This window comes from Rhincodon typus, chromosome 1 (assembly GCF_021869965.1).
Source record: "Rhincodon typus isolate 14 chromosome 1, sRhiTyp1.1, whole genome shotgun sequence".
In the NCBI taxonomy this organism is placed as follows: domain Eukaryota; kingdom Metazoa; phylum Chordata; class Chondrichthyes; order Orectolobiformes; family Rhincodontidae; genus Rhincodon; species Rhincodon typus.
The window spans coordinates 168547546-168563242 of record NC_063332.1 but is presented as its reverse complement, the minus strand read 5'-3'; the positions used below and the strand labels follow the sequence as shown (position 1 = coordinate 168563242).

Sequence of the window (15697 nt, the reverse complement as noted above, 5' to 3'; positions counted from 1 at the left end):
CTGCCCTTCACAAGCATTTATGCCTTAACCACAAAGTCACAGGAAACACACTGTTGGTTGTTGCCTCTCCAACAGCCTGAAAACTACCTCGCAGTGGTCTGTGAGGCCGTGCAAAAAAACATGTAAAAGGAACAAACCCTGACAAGAGAATGAGCTGCTGTGCGCAGTTCAGTTTTAAGGGGACTTTTGATTATCAACCATTTTATTGGGCCAAATGCTGGCAAATGAGACCAGATTTATTCAGGATATCTAGTTGGGATAGGAGCATTGGACTGAAGGGTCTGTTTTGCACTGCATATTTCTATGACTCTATTCTATTAATCCCTCTGCTTTTTTCTAAGGAAGTCTCAAAGGTAGGCATTTCACTGCTATATGTCTCAGTTTGTCCTCAGCAAGAATTTGCAAAGTCTTAACATTGCATGGGGCAGAAGTAAACAATTGATTCAGTCCATTGTTTGCTCCTTATGCTAAAACAGCTTTAATTGAGCAATACACTGTTAATAAAAAGGTGACAGGATGTATTTAATTGTTTTGCATTTTACATTGATAAGGCCGGATGTTAAAACGTTGGTTAGACAGGATCCTGAGATTTGATTTTCTAATCTGAGTTTTATTCCAACTCCCACACCCACAGATTACTTTTAGCCTGTTTAGTTATTTCATCTACCTGTTCACACACTGACATATATCTGGGGCCCGTGGAACTTGAAGGCAATACTTCTGAAATTCAACTCCGGATCTCCTGTTTGTTAGACAGTGCTTTAAGCCAAGGCATCACCCATGTTTCCTATTTATTTGTGTGTGTGTGTATATATTGTTTTATTATTCATTCATGGGGTTTGGGCATTGCTGGCTGGACCAACTTTTATTGCACATTCCTCGTTGCCCAGAGGGCAATTAAGAGTCAACCACACTGCTGTGGATCTGGAGTCGCATGTAGGCCAGACCAGGTATGGATGGCATTTTCCTTCCCTGAAGGACATTCATGAACCAGATGTTTTTTCCCAACAATCAACAATGATTTTGTCGTCTCATTAGACTCTTTAATTCCAGATTTGTTTTAACTGAATTCAAATTTCACCATCTGCCATGGTGGGATTTGAACCCAGGTCCCCAGAATACTATCTGGGCATCTAGACTAATAGTCTAGTGGTATTACCAGAAGGCCATCCCCTCCTAAAACCCAGACCATCTGGCTCAGAGATGGGGACACTACCACCATGCCACAAGAACCTTATATCCCCCATCTATATGTACAACCAATTAACCATCTAATTCATAAACATTACTTGTTCCATGTGGCCTCACACTTCCCGTGCAAACTCTTCGATGATAAAAGACGTATTAGAAATTGCCGCTGTTGTTGGCTTTGACTGAATTAGTGGCGCTTTCACTTCTTAGTGACAAAAATTTCTTAGTTAAAACCTATGCTGGAGTTCACAGTGCAATATCAAGGCAGTGCTAGACTCTAGAAAATGCTGTCTTTTGGATGAGACGTTAAAGCAAGGCCCATCTTCCCTCTCGGGTCAATATAAAAAAAAATCACATTTACACTATTGGAAGAAGAACAAGCGAGTTCTGGCTAATATTAATCCTTCAACCAACAAAAGAACACAATATCTTGTCATTTATCTCACTGCTGTTTGTGGGACCTGCTTAAAATAGGTTGTTCCTACGTGACTATCCTTGACTATGATCACTCCAAGGTATCCTGAAGAGTGTGACATTACATAATTTCTTTCTGCCTAGGTAGTAGCTTGTACTAAGATGAATAGTAACCACTAACCTATTATTTGCATATTTATGAACTTTGCTTGCACTTTTTGATCTCACGCGTGATTTACTTTGTTTCAGAAAAGAAGGCACAAAATCATTCTCTGGTGGGGAGCCTTGCGATCATATTAAACTGAGTCTGGTAAGCAATGAAAGTGTCATTTTTCTAAGTTGCATTACTACAGCATAATCTAAAAGTGGAATATATATATATTAAATATGGCAATAATCCAAGTTGCTGTCAACCCTGTTACTTTTAAAGATATTACACAGCAGCTTTTGCACTTTGGAATCCAGCTGTAACATTGGGAACAAAAAAAAATGAGATCCTAAGCTTTATAAATAGAGGCATAGAATACATAAACTTGTTGCATAGTATCTGTAAGGTGCTGGTTATATGTTGGAAAGTTGTGACCAGTCCCAAACATCACACTGTGAGAAAGTTGTCAGGGCTTTGAAGAAGTGGCTGAACATGATTCACAAGGAGGTGAGCGATCAAGTATATGGTGAGACAGGAGAGATGGCAATTTATTTTTCACAAGGAGAAAAAGTGAAGTGGAGATTTACTAGAGACGTTCAAAATATTAAGGCTTTAATGCCAGTGGAAAGTGCAAAATTATTTCCGATATCAGTCAGGAGATCTTTTGGATGATGTTCTGGACCACGCTGCCTGAAAAGGTGAGGAAAACGTTCAAACTGGAATTGGATAGATATTTGAATAGGAAGAGAGATCCCCTGGTAATGGGGAAAGAATGGGGCTCTGGGATGAATTGATTAGCTCTTTCAAACAGTCAGCGAGGCATGATGGGCCAGTGGCCACTTCTTGACTGATTGTTGAAGTGGAAAAGATTACAGTTAAAAGTGCTGACATGGCTGTCGGTTTAAAAAATGAAACGCACTGATTCTGGTAATATTTCATTTTGTCTTGAGTCACTGTAGATAACAGTATATTCATTTCTTTTTCCATCATGGGATGTGGGTGTCACTGGCTGGGCCAGCCCTCATTGCCCATCCACAGTTGCCCTTGAGATGGTGATGGTGAGTTGCCTTCTTGAAACTCTGCAACCCATGTATCATAGGGACACCTACAGCACTGTTAGGGTGTTCCAGGATTTTGACCCATGACAGTGAAGAAACAGCGATGAATTTCCAAGTCATTGGTGCAATAGCAGCTGATCCCTACCTGATTTTTTGCACAGAATTCAGAGGAATGTGTGTTAAACAGCTGCATTCCTTCCATTGCCTGCTTTGTGCAATCACCCATGAGAATTTTCACCCCTCCCTCCATACAGTGGGCCATTGGGCAGATGATAAATTATTGCTGACATGACCGATTCTTGAGACAGTTGAATTGGCATCTTGTCCATGAGAGGTTTGACATTATTATCTTTCGGGTCTTATTGGTGTGCTGATGATGCCTTCAGTAATTCACAACACCGGTAAATGCTCAGCACCCATAAGTGTGAATTCATCGGGACAGTTTTCAAACTGGTGCTCTTCAGTGTTCAAGCTTGAGTGTAGGCAGCTTTTGAAAGAAAGGAAACAAATTGCTGCAGTTATTGATTTTTTTTTTTCTGAAACAAAAACCACATGCTGGAAGCATGAAACCACAAGGTACAGGCCATTTGGCCCTTTGGGCTTGGATTGCCAGTCAACACGACGTGTCCCAATTTGGAAACAAGAAAATTAGAATGGGAATAGGCCGTTCAGCCCTTCGAGTCTAATCCGCAGCTCACTATGATCATGGCTGATCATCCAACTCAATACCCTGTTCCTGCTTTCTCCCTGGAACTTATGATCCCTTTATCTCTGATCTTCCACCACCATGCCATCCTGCTCTATCCTATTATCTCTCATTCTTTTAGTATCAAAAATCTATCAATCTCTGTCTTGAACATACATAATGACTCAGCAGTCTGCAGTCCTCTGTGGTGGAGAATTCTAAAGGCTCAACAATATCTCTGCTAACAGACAGATGGGTCAGATTGTGGTAATATTATTTACTCCACGTTTCCACTGAATGAACTCCTTCTGCAATCCACAACACTGTTGAAGAAGAACAATGTGCAGAGTTATTGTCCCTGCCTTTTTTTTTGAAAACTCTGAATCATGGTGAGCAGAAGTCAAATGATGCTGTTGAATTAGATCAGTGGTAGCACCCACTCCATCTGAGTCAGCATCATGGGTTCAAGCCTAGTCTAGAGCCTGAGTAGGCTGATTCTCCTTTTTTAGCTGGTTAAACCAAACTTTTCCTGGCTGTAGCCGGTACTGAAGAAGGATCACTGGACCAGAAATGTTAACTCTGCTTTCTCTCCACAGATGTTGCCAGACCTGCTGAGTTTCTCCAGCAATTTCTGTTTACATATTTTAGATTTCCAGCATCTGCAGTTCTTTCTTTTCCTTCCTCTTTTTTTTGAAATGCTGTGCTGTCTCTTAGATGAGGCATTAAGTGAAGGTTTTGACTGTCCTTACTGGGTCTGTGTATGAAATCAGGCATTGCTATATTGTTTGAAGAAAAGGAGGGGAGTTCTCTAGGTGTCCCGTATCTGATTTTTTTTTTCATTGTTGTTTACGGGATCTTGCTGTGCACAAATTGATTGCATTTCCCACATTACAACAGTAGTTACACTTCAAAAGTGATTGGATCTAGTCACATCCTTAGCTATACAATGTAAATATTTCCTCTTTCTTTCATTTCCAAATAACCTTTACGCAAGTGTCAAACCTCAATTGAGCTGTCTCTGTTAACTTTGCAGGCATCTTTTGTATCATTGTCTGTCACCCCTTTTTATAGCGGAATGGGTTGGAAATGGGCAGATGCCAAGAGGAATTTATGTAAATAGCACCAGAGCTGTGCTCTCGAGTGAATAGCCCTGCTACGGAATACATGGACCTCCTTCAAAAACAACACTATTAAATTGACAGAGCCATTACTTAAGGAACATTTTCCCAAAGATTGAAAGAGAACTTCTTAAAAAAAAAAAACAGATTCATGCTTTTTGAATGCAAACCGTTGCTATCTCCCTTTTTTTTTAAAATTTGGCCATTTGTAGGAACTTGTTTGAAACCTGCCAAATGGGCTTCAGCAAACAATTGAGCTGTGTCCTTACTCGCCCTCTCAAGAGCAACACCACTACTTGTCCATGTAGTCCTGCGATGTTTTCTTTTCTCTTCAGGTAAGTATCCAATTTCCACTTGAAAACCATGGATTGAACCTGCCTCCACCACACTGTCAGGCAGTACATTCCGGATTTTAACCTCTTACTATGTAGAAAGGTTTTTCCCACATCACCGTAGATCAGTCTTCTCCCTCAGCCAGTTCCTCAGTATCGAGGATGACTTGCTTCCCATTCTGATTTGATGGGTTCTGAGATGGCTGATTAGTCCAGTCTACAGATTCTGACCCATGCAGAGCAGCTTGTACTTGAAGCATTGTGTACGCTTCTCTGCTGGTCCTTCTCCAGTGCTTTGAGGTATCTGCCATGGGTTGTCCAAGACTTCAAATCAATGTGGGAGTATGGGAATCACTGCTGCCTTGCAAAGCTTGATCTTAGTCAGTAGTCAAAAGGGTTGCAATCCTGCTGTCCTCACCTGGATCTTAATCATGGAGTGCTACCGATCAGGTTTTCTTCTTTTGCCCTCTGGAGCATCCTGTTGTCACCATGTTTGCAGCCTTGTTTCCTATGTTGTGTTTTTCTTCATTTTGGTCATGGGATGTAGGTTTTGCTGGCACGATCCCTTGCTCAGAGAGACTTGCTAAGCCAGTGACTTGTTAGAGTTAAGACTCAACATTTGCTGTGGTCTGGGGTTACATATAGGCCAGACAGTTAATGAGGACAGATTTCCTTCCCAAAACACATTAATAAATCAGTTTTTTTTTGTTTAATGGCAGTGGTTACATAGTAGCCATTAGGCTAGCTTTCTTTTTTCCAAATATTTATCAAACTCAAATTTCACCGTGGGGAGATTTGAACTCATATCCTCAGAGCATTAATTACCCTTGATTTAGGGATTACCAGTCTACTGATATTATCATTTTGCCACCACTTCCCTCAATGTGCAGATCCTTTAGGTATCCAATGTGAACTCGTACCTTAACGAATTCTGGGCAAATACAAGAAGTAGTGCTGTATGTACAGCATAGCATGGGGGAAGGCCTGAAGAATGGTTCACAAAGCTCAAAGGGATAACAGACACATTTATGCAGTACCTTTCGTAAGCTCATAAAAATGTAATAATAGGAGTAGGTCATTTACAAATATCATGGCTGCACCTCTATTCCACTTCCCTGTCCTGCACTTATATCTTTGACACTCTTAGAACCCACAAATTTATTGATCTCAGTCCTGAATATATTCAGCAGCTGAGTAACCACAGACCTTTGGGATAGAGAATTCCAGGAAGTCACAAATTTCAAGTGGATAAACTACCCTTCATCTCAATTCTAACTGGCCATACCTTTTTATGTTATTCTTTTGTTCCATAGCTCCAGAATCTCTAACCTGAGGAAAATGCCTAGATTTCCCCAGCCACTGTGCAGACTTCCGAGGAATTAGTGCATCGGCCCACCGATCAGAATGTGTGGACCCTAAGAGCGGCTGTTTGGGAATATTGGAAACAGCCTCTCGACACAAGTCCTGTCCAAGAGGTTTTGACATTCCAATCAGATCACCACTCAACCTCTCAAATTCTAGAGAAGTTAGGCTCAATTTCTACCCAGTGGACAGGTTTTTCATCGAATCAAATCTAAAGAACTTTTATTAGACTACCTCTGTACCTGCTTCCTTAGGTGAGGAGCCCAAAACTGTAAACAGTATTGCCAGGCACCAGTATCCTCTGGAGTTGCCAGATAGAGAAATCTACAGTTTTCTGCACTGAGCTGGCTTGCAATAAATTAACACACCATTTTTATTCGTCACGACCTTGCTGAGCCTACACGTTAACTCTCTGTGATCTGTCCACAAGAGCAGCCAAGTCTCACTCATGCCAAAGGTGCTATGTGAATGCAACTTGTTGTTAACAGGGACTCGTTCTGTCCCGAGTTGTACCTTCCCCTGTGGTATCCCGTGAAAGCCAGACCTTTGAAAGACACATTGTGTATCGCCAACCATCTGACGTTTATTGCATGGTTTGGGGAAGGGGTGGGTGGGAAGAAGGTCGGCACTGAATCATAATTCTCTCGTGAAATACACCGATGGGGGAGGTAGTGGGAAATTGAAGGCTGCTTTAAAATGAAACTGAAACGATGAATCGGCCAGCACCTCAGCGATACAGTCGAGCTCTCCAGCTGACTGTTCTTGCCTGGTGTGGTGTGTGTGCTGGCTGATTACCAGAACACTGAGTCCCAGAGCGCCAGTCCTGTTCTTTTGTTCAGAGACGCCTATGAGTCACGTAATAACCGTCCTACACTATCACCCTGAAGCTTGTGTTTGGGGAATGTGTGTGTGTGTATGTGGACGAGGTCACGTTTCTGCTGCCTATAAATACAGATCCACACCAACCTGGATTCACTTAAATCCTTATTCCTACTTCATCCATATGAAGTTTTAATTTGTGCAGAGCCTATTGCAGACGTTAATGGGGTGTGCACACACATCCCAGTTCACATCAGTCGCCTCTCTGCTCCTCCCCCTTAATAATTTGCAAATTTTGACGGCCGAGGGAGCATCTTGCAAGTTGCATCTTATTCCTCCTCTCTCCCCAATCCTTAGCTCTTTTATTATTTTGTAGTTAGTTCAAGTTGTGAGGGGATTTGCAAAGGGGCTAGACTACACAGAGAGCGCAGCTCCTTTATGGCAAGTACTGTCTGTAAGATGTAAACAAGCTGGAGGGAGGAGGAGGAGGCAGTTGTCTGTCACTGTATAAGAAGGGCAGGCGATTTCTGCAGATAAAACAGATGGGCTGTCTCCAGATCTCCCAGCCCATCACGGTGGGCGGATCACGATCGGGAAATTTGTCTTGTATCTGTGCAGGGTGTTGTTCGAACTTGGGACCAGCGGAGTAGAAGACTCTCAGTCCCTTCCCTCTCCTTGTTCGTCTCCAGATTTTTTTTTCCCCGTGCTGATTTTTTAAAAAAATATATATATATATATATATATACAATTTGAAGCGTTTCTTTCCTCTTGCTTGGGGCTTGCAGAATTTAGCCATGAAGATCCAAGAACCTCTGAGCCAAAGCGACGTGGCCAAAGCACCGAGGAATTCTGAAGCAGCCACGCCAGAAGGGAGCGCCACTCTAGAGATACCCCGTTTGGATTTGACTGGCCTCACCGAGGGCAAGGAATGGGGAGGTAATCTTTCCTTGTCTATTTCCAAACCAGCCACTGGATGCTGTTTTCTAAACCAGGCACTTAGAATTTTGTTGCTTCCCGAAAGTAACAACATGTAATTTCTAGGAATTCATTTCTGTACTTTTTAATCTGAAACCTTTTGCGTTTCTGATTCTGATTCATTTTTACTTGGCGGGCAGTCTAAAGCTCTATTTTTGTTGGAAGGATTGTGAAAATTAAACATGTTTGATTTTTGGCGTAAATTATCTCTCTTCAAATAAGATAAAAATCTGTCGTTGAAGAACACCCTGGGTTGAATGGACTGGCACTTTGGCCTCAGTTCTATGCAATTTATTTTAAAGACGACTTAATTCTTGAGAAAGATATTGAGCATTTTTGCACAGAGAGGTTCTCTGTAGAATGGAATGAGTTCTGAATTGAATCACGAGCCTCCCACCTCTAGGGTTTTCCTTTTCGAGATTTCGATGCTGCACGGTGAAAAGGGCTGGGTTTGATTTCACCTTCCGGTTAAAGATCACTGATTCAAATTTGTAAATATTTAGCACAGGCACAGAGATGGTCACAGACGAGTGCTTGCGTGCGCACAGAGATAAGCACATGCACGGTTCAACACACCGGGATTGTCGAGGGTTACGGGGTGAAAGCGGGAGAATGGCGCCACGATTGATTGGCGGGGTAGACTCGATGGGCTGAATGGCCTAATTTCTGCTCCTATGTCTTATGGTCTTATGGATAAATGCACACATCCACAATCTAACATGCACTCAGACCAACACATGCACACATCCACAATATAAGGGGCACATGTGGACCAACACACACACATCCACAAGGGATGCACACCCTGACCAATACACACAAGTAAGCATATGCATACAAAAAAAAACGAATATACCATGCACACACATACAAGTATGCAGCATATTTTGAGAGGATGTGGAGCGAAGGTTGGCTACAGCTCCCCACTGGCCACCCAGCCCAAATTTGAAGTGCGGGATGACTAGACCTGAATGACATGTTTGTGCTGAGGCTAAAAGTAGGATTTTGACACTGTGTGGCAGTTTACAAAGCAGAGAATGGTGGCCATAGTTGTTCAGCAGTGAAGGTTTTTAATGCTGTGGCTGGTGGTTGCTGTCGTTTCAGAGTCCGTCTCGGCTCCCCTGGTGTGGCAGACTCCAGATGCTGAGTCCGAGGAAGCTCGAGTGTCGCCACAGGCTGGCCGGCTGATTCGCCAACTGCTGGAGGAAGATTCCGACCCCATGTTATCACCTCGCTTCTACGCCTATGGTCAGAGCCAGCAGTTCCTCAATGATACAGAAGTACCCCCATCACCCCCTGATTCTCATTCCTTCATGAGGTGAGTGTGGAGGAGAGGCCTGAATGTTGCCATTTTTCCTCCTCCCCCAAAATAATTCAGTGGTGACCCCTCGAAGCCTCCATGGTATTAACTCGAGGTATTTTGATCTTGTGGTGCCATTTCTACCTCTGGATTTCAGTCCCGCTCCAGAACTTTCTAAGTCATGGAAGGTTTGTGCATGATGAGGCCAAACGGCCTGAATCCTTCCAATACTCCTGACGGCACAAAGGAAGAGCAGGAGAGTTTCCCAGACAGCCATCTTACACAAGGCAAATGCAAATTGCTACTGTACTTGGCTCACAAGCATGGACCAATCCAATTCAGGTCCATATTCAGAAACAAGATAGGGAAAAAAGACAGATTCATTTGGAATTCTCTGTGTTGTTTACCTGAATCAGATGACCCTACAGCTTCCTTCTTCCAGAGTAAAGATCCCCAGCATGCTCAGCTATTTCTGATAGAACCTTTCAGTTAACTGAATTAGTTCTTAGCAATCTGTCATATTTTGTTTCTCCAAGCTAGTTTTAATGTACCCAAGCTGAGATTGGATTACTCAACACAGACTGGGGATTAAGCCTGGAGTCTTTTACTCTTCAGTTACATGCTAATTATCGTCATAACATACAGAGTCTGTCGTCCTCCTGCAATTTTAAGACACACATCTGCTGTATTATAAATCTTTGTCCTGAGGATACTGGCTCCCTCCTGGAATTGATCGGGTCCAACAAAACCCATTATAGTTTTCAATAGCTCGATTTAATACCTTGGTTAAATTCTCCCTTCAAGGGTGCTGGGGGGGGCGAACCTAGCCTCTCCAGACCATCCAGTGTACCAGGTGTTTCTCATGCCTGATATCATTCTGATAAATCTCCTCTGCACCTTCTCCCAGATATTTTGTCGGACTCGTTTACAAAGAAGCATGCCATGTTTTCACAGCATCAGCCGTCCAGAAAAATGATGCTTGTCACTGCCTCAGAGACATGTTCCAAGGCGACAATTCTATTTTTTTTTTTTTTGCCGCAACGTCAAAAGGAAGCTGTTATAATTGAGGAAAGACCCTAAGGGGAGAGAAGATGAGAAAGGATTTTTCAAATTTTATTTTAAGCAAGCCAGGTTGTTCTGTAATGCATCGATGTTGGAAGCAGGATCATTTTGTAACTTCCAAAAGGGAATTAGTAAAATGCGATACAATGAAAGAAAGGTGCAGGGGTTATGGGAAGAGGGAGGCGGATTAGGATGAGCAGATGGCTCCCTTTAAAGAGCCAGCACAGGTATGGTTGGCTGAATGGCCTCCTGTGCAAAACGTTTGCATGACCCTCACTGTAATGGCCATTGATGCATGCACCTCAGGAAAAGGCTGTGACATCAGAGCAGCACTTACCTCCGCGACTTTTCTTTTGGCGGCCAGATTAAACTAGGCCCGGCACAGTTTAACACGAGTGTGCTCTCTCTCTGGTGTTGGCAGGCGTCGGAGCTCGTCCCTTGGCTCCCACGACGAGGAGAGGGAGGAGCTGACCCCAGCGCAAATGACCCGGAGGATCCAGAACTTGAAGAAGAAGATCAGGAGGTTTGAGGAGAAATTCGAGGAAGAGCGGAGATACCGTGTAAGTTGGGTTTTGAAGAAGCTGAAATAGGGAGGTGGGGACGTGTGGTGAAATGATGGGAACTCGGTGTGTTTATAAATGTCACCTCTTCAGGACGTTACAGAGAGCAACGTGGTGTTTCTCGAAAGTAATCACTCTTTCACTGGAGAGTGCAGGTGGGAGTTACTGGAGTGGTTCATTTGACATTACCACTAACATGCTTCGCTAGGCCTCTTGGCATTTAATCTAGCAACTGAGGTGGCACGTTCCAAGTCCTCAGGACACAGTCAATCCTGAGAGAGGTTGAGGGTAGCTTTGCCAGTCCTGACTCTTTAATCAGGGCAGTCTTGAACTACGGGATGAATGTCAAACCTCAGGGCAGTTAATTGGTCACTTTGACAACCAAAACTGCAAACTACGTGTCCATTTCTAAAGATGAGGAACAAATGTTATATTCCACACATTGAAATCCAATTGAGTTGACCTCTGTCCAAACTGGAGCTTGTCGCTCCAACAGGAGGTGCAAAGCCTAATAGACCCCCACTCCATCTCCCAGTTTCTGGTACAAACTAATGTTGCCAACTCTCTGGGATTAGCCCAGAATGTTTTGGGAATTAATATCCCAAGAAAATTTCGAGGACTTTTAAAACTTTTTATTGCATTTTATTAACTGTTTCTGTCGATTTGTGGAAACTAACGGAGGCAGGCAGGCTGGAAACAGGCCAGTTGCAAGTGGAAGATCACATCAATGGTCTTAGCACATTACCTGTTTCTTTACTGAGTCTCGACAGTGAAACTGTTATTTTGTAAGTAAGTGAGCAGGGAGGCCGAAAAATGATTAAGTGCTGAAATATTTATTTCTCTTGCTGCTCACTGTGCACCAATGCCTTGACCATGCTCCGCTTGTTCAGTGCAGGCTTTTGGGCCTACTGCGTTGTCAAGGCCTACTCAGCCTGGCCAGTGGTACCACATTCACGGCTCCCAATTTTAACACCCACTTCAGAACCCAGCTAGATGAGGAAAGGACATTCTTTTCATTATCTCCTTTTTTATTTTCAGTGTCACAGTGCTGTCCTCCTCCGTTTCTTATAACCAGGAATTATCATTGCTTTTTCTCTCCTCAGCCTTCGCACAGCGACAAGGCCACGAACCCAGAAGTGCTGAAATGGATGAATGAACTCGCAAAGCTTCGCAAGCAGCTGAAAGGTAACTCTTTTAAGGCCTCTGGGCCTGAGAATTCTCTTCTTAAAACTGTGTTTATTTTCAACCATCCCCACCCCCTCTTTCCCTTTCCACCTCCCTTTCCTCCTTTCTTTAAAGGCTCCTTATAAAACTTCTCCCCTTGACTGGCGCCTATACCACAGTCCCGTCCTTTGCCTACACCTATATTTTCTGGTGTTTCCACTTATCAGTGACAGAAAACCAGATTCTTTTGACGTGCTAAAATATTAGACTCACTCATCAGTTTGATTGCCTCCCAAGAGATATTGTTAATGTTCCAAAAAAAAAGAACTTGGCAGCTGCTTGCATTTCTTGGAAGATGTTTTGAAAGCGAAACTATTTGACAAGTTCATCTGCTAAACGGGGTCTTCCTTTATTTACTTTCGTCTTCTCGCCCGTCCATCTTGTTCCTTTCCTTTCCGTCTGCTCCTGGACAGAAACCAAGCTGAAGGTCTCCGAAGAAGGTGTTGTCCCCCAGATGAGGCAGCGCAGCAACACCCTCCCGAAAAGCTTCGGCTCGCAACTGGAGAAGGGGCCCGAGAAGGAGCCGGATAAGAAGCCGGAGGCGGCGGAGAAGGCACAGAAGCCGCCGGTGGATGTGACGCTTGACGCCATCCTGAAGAAGCTGCAGGAGAAGCGGGCCGAGGTGGCACGCCCCGAAGATATCAAGGTAAGCTGGGCGTGCCAGCTGTCACTCAGTGGAACGCGCAGTCATCTCTCAGACACTCGAGCACATAATCCAGTCTGACGTTCCCAGCGCGGTGTCGCAGGAGTGCTGCGCTGTCCAAGGTGCTGTCCCTCAAATAAGATTTTAAATCAAAAGCACCATCTCCCCTTTTTCATCTGGGCACGTATCGCAAGTTGGAAGCGTTCGTACTTCATCTAAAACCAGGCTGCCTGCTCTACGGGATTGTGCTGTGCGCTCATTTGACTGCTGAGCTTTCAGCACCGACTGCATATCATTACCTGTGAAGCACTCTGGGACGAGATAGGTGCTGTATAAATGTAGCACCTCATTTGGGTAATGGAAAGAGACAGAGCAAGGTGGTGCAGCAGTAGTGTCCCTGTGTTAGTGTTGGACCACAGGAAGAATAATTTGAGACCATTTTTTCCATCCAGGTAGCCTTCACTGTCGTGTGAATGATCTCAGTGAGCCCTGTTTACCCCTTTTCCCCACCCCAAAAAAAGTCACTTGCCCTCCTCAACACAGATCTTGGATCTTGCTATTCCTGTGAGAAGCCCCTTATTCTGCAGTACTGCAGGTGAGGAGGTTGGGTAAAATTGGTCAGTACACACTGCCATGTGACGCTCTTCCTGTAGAAAGGTCAGTGGGAAAATAATTGTGCATGGTGCGAGATGGATGTGCTCCTTCACCATTGTCTTTTGCACCAGCCCCATTCCACCCACTCCTCTGTTGGTCCTTCATTTTACAGTTGACCGGTGACACCTTGAAGTTTTTGTTGCTTAATTGTTCTCTGTCTCTCTGAACAGGACATGACTCGAGATGAGATCGCTAGTGAAAAAGTGGCTCTGCAGAAGGGTCTTCTGTACTATGAGAGCATACACGGGCGACCGGTAAGTATTCAATACGCAGACCTGAAATTTTCCAGCCCATCTGGTATCTGCCTGTGTTTATGCACCACATGCGCCTTCCCGTGCTGTACTTTGACTTAAACTGCACGTCCCTCAGTGTATTCTATTCCTTCCTCGTTCCCATCCAATTCCACTCCCCCACACTAAAATGCATCTGCCATTCAGCTCATCAGCTCCCTGTTGTAATGATGTAATGGAAGGAGAAAGGTTGTTTTTATGAATGCCCCAATTGGTAACTATCTAGTATTGCAGGCTCCCAAACGCAGGCATTTTCCCCCCTGCCCCCAGTAGTGGAAGCGCATTTGGTACATCTAGCAGCCCATTAAAAACCCATCGGAGTTTTAAGGACCTCCTAGGATGCCCATCTATTGACAAGTTCCCATTTGTTGCATTCCACCTTTTCATTCTGTTCTGGGATCAAGTTTGTCCAAATCCTGATTTGCGCCTTTTCCTGGTGCTTCTGCACCCTACCGAAACGATGCAAGTCAGACTGTGCATAGTGCTGTAGACTGCGTTTGTTTCTATCAGATGGAGCTCAAGTAATGTAGGGCATCACAGTGCAGACTAGCCAAGCTTCTGCAGAAATGTAGCAATCTGACCTGTTATTATCCAATGAATTCTGAGCTTCTCAGCACTTGGGGGATGTTCTCCTGCATGGAACATGGCTTTCACGCATGAGCTTAAAAAGAAGGATAACAACCATCTGACTTCTGTTAACTTCCATTTTCCTCCTTTCGTGGGATGTGGGTATCATTGGCAGGAGCATTTATTGCTTATCCCTATTTGCCGTTAAACAGAATGGTTTGCTGGGCTGTTTCAGAAGGCAGTTAGGAGTCAATCGCATTGCTGCAGGTCTGGAGTCCCATGTAGGCCAGACCAGCTAAAGATGGCAGATTTCCTTCCCTGAAGGACATTAGTAAACCAGATGGGTTTTTGCAACTGTAGACAGTGATTACGTGATTACTGAGAGGTTTTGGGAGTGAGTTCTAGAACTGGAAAATTCTAGAGCCATAATCGTTGAAGGCATGGAAGCTAGGAAAGAGGTGGCATAGTAGTAGTGTCACTGGATGGTAATCCAGAAGCCCAGGCTAATTTCCTGGATGTGGATTCTAAACTGACCATAGCCGATAGATGTTTTACAACAATAACGATGTCAGGATCATTGATACTAAGATTAATTTTGAACTCCAGATTTTCCTAATTGAATTTAATATCCACCAGAAGCTGTGGTGGGATTTGAACTCCTTCTGTTAAACCCTTTGGAATACTTAGCCAGTGACATTACACCACCACCCACCCACCCATCCACCATGCCCATGAAGTCCAGGGGACCGATGAGGAGAGGTGGTTCTCAGTTGGCCCTTGTCTATTTCACAATGACCTGCAATGTCGCGATCTACTCCCATTGGAGCAGTGAGGCCTCAATCTCTCCCATTCATCCCCAGTCTCGGGGTCAGTGCCCACAGCCACAGTGTGAAACGGCAGTGAGCGGATGAGGAAACGCAGCCCAACTGCCCTTCACCCTGGCACAGAAAGGGACCTCTCAAGTGTTAAACTCTGCCGGATGTATTTGGTCTATATTGGCTGACCAGGTTTTGGCATGTCAGCCAAGCACTTTCTCCCTGGTGGCAATTCAGCCGTTTCCTGAAGATATTAATGAAGTGTTCCCTCAGAACCTGCACTTACTTCCTTAATAGCATTCTGGAAAACGATTTTTTTTTTATTTTTGTTTCTGTCTCACGCAGAGAGACTGTCAGCATCTGCCTCCTGACAGAGGTGCCTGTGGGCTTATTGATTGCTGAGTTCGCAGGGTGGTGAGTGCCTCTTGCTGGCTGTCTGTGTGCCACCTCCTCATTTCAGACGTGAGCCGTAACGCACAG

At 44.1% G+C, this 15697-nt stretch overlaps 1 protein-coding gene across 4 annotated transcripts in view; it reads left to right on the top strand.

Moving 5' to 3' along the window:
* Nucleotides 1-15697, top strand: part of fam13a (family with sequence similarity 13 member A) — a 189161-nt gene that overhangs the window by 157581 nt on the left and 15883 nt on the right. For all 4 annotated transcript variants that reach the window (XR_007263291.1, XM_048603250.1, XM_048603264.1 and 1 more), the window contains 7 exons: nt 1855-1915; nt 7913-8063; nt 9207-9420; nt 10886-11024; nt 12128-12209; nt 12662-12894; nt 13716-13799. Coding sequence is in view for 3 of the 4 variants with exons in the window: in XM_048603250.1 (XP_048459207.1) it covers nt 1855-1915; nt 7913-8063; nt 9207-9420; nt 10886-11024; nt 12128-12209; nt 12662-12894; nt 13716-13799 (964 nt within the window). In the remaining variant the exon portion in view is untranslated. The remainder of the gene's footprint in view (nt 1-1854; nt 1916-7912; nt 8064-9206; nt 9421-10885; nt 11025-12127; nt 12210-12661; nt 12895-13715; nt 13800-15697) is intronic.